This window comes from Brassica napus, chromosome C7, assembly GCF_020379485.1.
Source record: "Brassica napus cultivar Da-Ae chromosome C7, Da-Ae, whole genome shotgun sequence".
Taxonomy (NCBI): domain Eukaryota; kingdom Viridiplantae; phylum Streptophyta; class Magnoliopsida; order Brassicales; family Brassicaceae; genus Brassica; species Brassica napus.
The window spans coordinates 16,770,804-16,775,803 of NC_063450.1; the positions used below are offsets into that span (position 1 = coordinate 16,770,804).

At 42.4% G+C, this 5,000-nt stretch overlaps 1 protein-coding gene and 1 non-coding gene across 2 annotated transcripts in view; one reads left to right on the forward strand and one right to left on the reverse strand.

The window, feature by feature from the left end:
- Window positions 1-2,431: 2,431 nt before the first annotated feature.
- Window positions 2,432-2,932, reverse strand: LOC125590449. The gene has a single exon (XM_048764017.1). The coding sequence runs from the start codon at window positions 2,930-2,932 to the stop codon at window positions 2,432-2,434; it is 501 nt and encodes a 166-aa protein (XP_048619974.1).
- A 1,755-nt stretch (window positions 2,933-4,687) lies between these two features.
- The window catches only part of LOC125591048, a 3,247-nt gene continuing 2,934 nt past the window's right edge, over window positions 4,688-5,000 (forward strand). Inside the window, exon 1 of the ribosomal RNA XR_007327035.1 lies at window positions 4,688-5,000. This exon is cut by the window's right edge and continues 2,934 nt beyond it. This is a non-coding gene — a ribosomal RNA (28S ribosomal RNA).

Consider the following 5,000-nt stretch of genomic DNA (forward strand, 5'->3'; position numbering starts at 1 on the left):
CCCTCTGGAACTCTCATATGAATTTCATTATCCAGTGGACCGTACAGATACGCAGTTACTACATCCATTAGGCGCAGATCAAGCTTTTCTTTCACGGTCAGACTGATCAAGTATCGTAATGTAGTTGCGTCCACCACAGAGGAATAAGTTTCCTCATAATCTATTCCTGGTCTCTGTGAGAATCCTTGTGCTACAAGCCGTGCTTTGTATCTCACTACTTCTCCTTTCTCATTTCTCTTTCTCACAAAGACCCATTTGTATCCCACTGGTTTGACATCTCTAGGTGTCACGGTTATAGGGCCAAAAAACGCCTCTTTTCTTTAATGATTCTAACTCCACGTTTATAGCTTCTTTCCATTTGATCCAAACTGATCTTTGCATGCATTCATATATGGACGTGGGTTCTAGATCCTCATCTTTTTCCATGATCTCAAGTGCTACTTTATAAGCAAAAATATCATCGACGTCGATATTATTTCTGTTCCATTTCGTTCCACACATTATATGATTTATAGAGATCTCTTGATTGTCAGGCCCTTGTGTCCCATGAAGTTCGGCGTCCCGAACCCCATCATTTGGAACGGTCGGATCATTTGGCATGGCCGGCTCACTTGGCTCGACCGTCTGGGTCGGCTCGGCCGGTCCATCAATGTTCTGGACGGTTTCCTTGATGCTCTCGGATCCAGCACCTCTCTTGGACTTCCGAGGCTGTTTATCTTTGGAACCAATAGGTCTACCACGTTTGAGACGTTGTTTAGACTCTGTAGCCACTTGACCTTGTCCCTTCTGGACATCTATTCGTATTGGTGCATTACAAGCCGGTATATACGATTTTGTCACTCTATTTGGGTCAGCAAATGAATCTGGCAGTTGATTAGCTAGCTTTTGAAGATGTATAATCTTTTGGACTTCCATATCACATTCTTTAGTCCGAGGATCTTGCCAAGATATTGATGGTCGAGACCATTCGATTTCTTTGCTCAACCGGCCGTTATCTCCCCCTAAGGTCGGATATGTGGACTCATCAAACTGTGAGTCTGCGTATTTGGCCTTAAACAAATCACCGGTTGTTGGCTCAAGATACTTTATAATGCTTGGGGAGTCATATCCTACGTATATTCCCATCCTCCTTTGTGGTCCCATTTTCGTTCTCTGTGGTGGAGCAATTGGAACGTAGACGGCACATCCAAATGTTTTGATGTGGGACACGTCTGGCTCATGACCCGTGAGTAACTGGGATGGCGAATATCTATGCTCACTAGATGGCCTGATGCGAATCAGTTCTGCTGCATGTAATACGGCATGTCCCCACGCTGATACCGGGAGCTGAGACCGCATGAGCAATGGTCTGGCTATCAGCTGGATACGTTTAATGAATGATTCGGCCAAGCCGTTCTGTGTATGTACATGTGCCACGGAGTGTTCTACACTTACCCCCATGGACATACAATAGTCATTAAACGTCTGGGACGTAAACTCACCAGCATTGTCTAGACGTATAGTCTTTAAAGGAAAGTCTGGAAAGTGTGCTCTCAGTCTTATTATCTGAGCAAGCAGGCGTGCAAATGCCAAGTTCCGTGTGGACAGTAGACAGACATGCGACCATCTGGTCGATGCATCAATCAGGACCATGAAATACCGAAACGTCCCACTAGGTGGGTGTATTGGTCCACATATGTCTCCCTGAATCCTTTCCAGAAAATTTATGATCTCTTTATTAACTTTGGCTGGTGATGGCCTGGTTATGAGTTTCCCTTGTGCACATGCTGCACATGTGAGATTGTATGGGACAACTCCTTTGAACGTGTGCCCTTGTGAGTTCATCATCAACTTTCGCATCATGCTAGTACCGGGATGGCCAAGCCGGTTATGCCATAGAGTGAAATTGTCGCAGGCATTAGCCTCGATCATACTGACCTTTGCATAGTATAGGCCAGTAGACATTGCAGGTAAGGTTTCTAGGATCCTTTTATAGCCTTTGGTGATCGAAATTATGTTAAGGAATTCTTTATTTCCTTCTTCCCATGTTTCAAGATGGAAACCGTTCAATCTTATGTCTTTGAAACTCAATAGGCTCCTTTTAGAGCTTGGGGAATACAAGGCATTTTTGATCTCTAGATGAGTGCCCTTAGGCATCAATACATAAGCCTGGCCGTGACCTTCAATCAGGACGGCTACACCTGCAATGGTGTGTACGTTTGCATTTTGCATTGTGAGATTTAAGAAATATCTTTTATCTCTAAGAATTGTATGACTTGTGCCACTATCCACCACGGGTATGGTCGTTTCGTCATTCATTTCTATAAAGAAGATTTCATTTCTCAGAGACTTCAAAACTTTCATTTATCAAAGTTGCAGAACACCGAAAATAAAAACACCAAATCAATCATAAAACAATCATAAAGCAGTAAAAACAAGTCGTATCGAAAATTTAGTCTTTGAGACAATCAGAAGTCTCAAAGTCCATCAAGTCGTCATTTGCAACATCAGATACTTTATCAGACTCATAACCGGAATCATGGACCATATGAGCCTCCGGGTTCTTGTCCTTAAGACTCTCTTGGTAGAGCTCACATAAGTGCTTAGGAGTTCTACAATTCTTGGTCCAATGGTTGCTCATCCCACATCTGTGACAAACAGATTTGGTCGAGTAAGACGGTTTAGATATACCGTCTCGACCTCGTCCATAACCACCTCGGCCACGGCCGGGATTGGAACCACGACCACGGTTATTGTGGTTTCCTTTCCGGCCGGCCAAGTACTTGTCTCGACCGTTCGAGTAATTGTCACGGTTCCTGTATCCACCACGGCCTTTGCTATGTGATCTCTTATCATTCTGGATGTAATTGCACTCGTTGGGATTTTTCTTTTCAACTTCATTTGCCTCTGGTAATGGGGCAGATCCGACAAGTTTAGCTTCACTGTTCTTCATCAGGAGCTCATTGTTTGCCTCGGCCAGGAGCAGGCACGAGATCAGATCAGTGTATGTGGCGAAGCCTTTCATTCTGTACTGCTGCTGCAGGATTATGTTTGAGGAATGAAACGTAGAGAAGGTTTTCTCAAGTAACTCTTCTTCGGTTACTACTTCACCACAAAGTCTCAACATTGAGACCGTCTTAAACAAGACCGAATTGTACTCATCCACTGACTTATAATCCATGAATCTTAGATTCTTCCAGTCATTTCTAGCTTTTAGGAGTAACACCATTTTCTGGTGATCATATCTATGCTGTAAAGCATCCCAAAGCTCTAGTGGATTTTCCATCGTAATGTACTGATCTTTTAGACCTTCAATGAGGTGATGGCGTATAATACTTATAGCCCTGTACCGATTCTTAACTCATTGTCCTTGATGATTGTATCACCAAGTAACACTTTTGATCCTTAAGCTGATCTTTGTATGATCTAGCGCGTATAATGGTTATAGCCCTGTACCGATTCTTGTCGGTCTCAATGATTGTAGACCTTAAGCTGATCTTTGTATCTAGCGCCCACTGCAAGTAGTTATCTAGAGATTAAGGGCTGCGTAGTCTCTATTTGAGATTTTCGACATCTGAATCACATCATCATTTCAATTTAGGTTCACAATGTGATCATGTGGCCGCATGGTATAACAAGCTCGGCCACAAACTTGTCTTACGCATCTATGAGAAAACAATCAATCTAATCGACCATGGTGCGAACAAACAAGCCACACGGCCATGTAGTCAAGCAATAGGATCGGACATGTAAATCTAAATTGACCATGGTGCGAACAATCCTAACATTTGATTCTACATGTATCAGGGAGATTAATGCCACACGGCCATAAGAATTTAAATGCAATCAGATTCGAATTCGTATGATTTCTATATGCTGGTCGATTTCATTAATCAATGTGAATGCAATCCAATTCAAATTCATATGTAATGCAAACAACCTTAGCAATTGATTTATGAATTTAGGGTTTTTACTTTTAAATCTAAGGCTGTCGGTTTTAATTAAAGGTTTCAAGGCCTTTAGGATTCAAGTTCTAGATCAGATTACTTCAATCAATCTAACAATCCTGAAACCTCAAATCAATCAATTCAATCAATAAAAATCGAATTCAACTCTTTAGGGTTTAGGGTTTCGATTCCAAAACTTAGGGTTTCTCAAAATCAAATCAGGAACAATTAATTCAAGTTCTAAGGAATCGATTTCTATCTTTCTAGTTAGGAGATTACCGATTTTTAATCTTGGAGGTTTTAGGGTTTTGATCAAGATCAAAGTTTCCATAATTATGGATTAGGGTTTCTGATCAATCTAGGTTCTCAGATTTAAGTTATACCTTTGCTTTGTAGGGGTTTAGAACCGGACCACCTTTAGAGAGATAGAGAGAACCGATCGGGTCGCGGATGGGACGATCGCGGGCTGGAGGCGTCTCGGCTGCGAGCTGCGCAGAGATCGGGTCGCGTGCGATCGCATCTCGGGTGTGATCGCGAGCTGGATGGTTCTTCTGAGCTGGAACGTGATCTGAGAACGTCTAGGTTTCAAGAGGGATCTTCTGAGTCCTTGGATGAACTAAGAACAAGATTAGGGTTTAGGTTTTTTTGTTGTGGTCGCCGGTTTTGGTTTTTAGGGTTAGAGGTTTCGATTTGTCTCAGGGATCTAGACACGATCGTGCTGATAACGTGTTGTAAAAGAATGGGGAATTGTTTCTATGTATTATTAATGAATCAATAGAGGTTCCTTATATAAGGATTAGAAAGTATAGGAAAAAGAAAATTATCAAAAACCTAATACAACATGAAATAGGAAAAGATCTAAAACAGAAAAATGGAAAAGTCCTAAGACTAAAGTCGGCCAAGAGCCGACTCTCTCTCCTCTGGACGACCGCCTCTCTCTCTCTCTCTTCCTTTGGCCACGGATTGGGCCTTGTCTTTGCCACTGGTTATGGGCCATCCACATAATGATTTATAACAAGTCAAAGAGTGCTTGAAATTGTCGGGATGGAAGCAGATGGGGGCCGGCGATGCGTC

Bases quoted from the DNA above. Each gene is read 5' to 3' on its own strand.
- LOC125590449 (XM_048764017.1), bottom strand. From the start codon at position 2,932: ATGAAGAACAGTGAAGCTAAACTTGTCGGATCTGCCCCATTACCAGAG.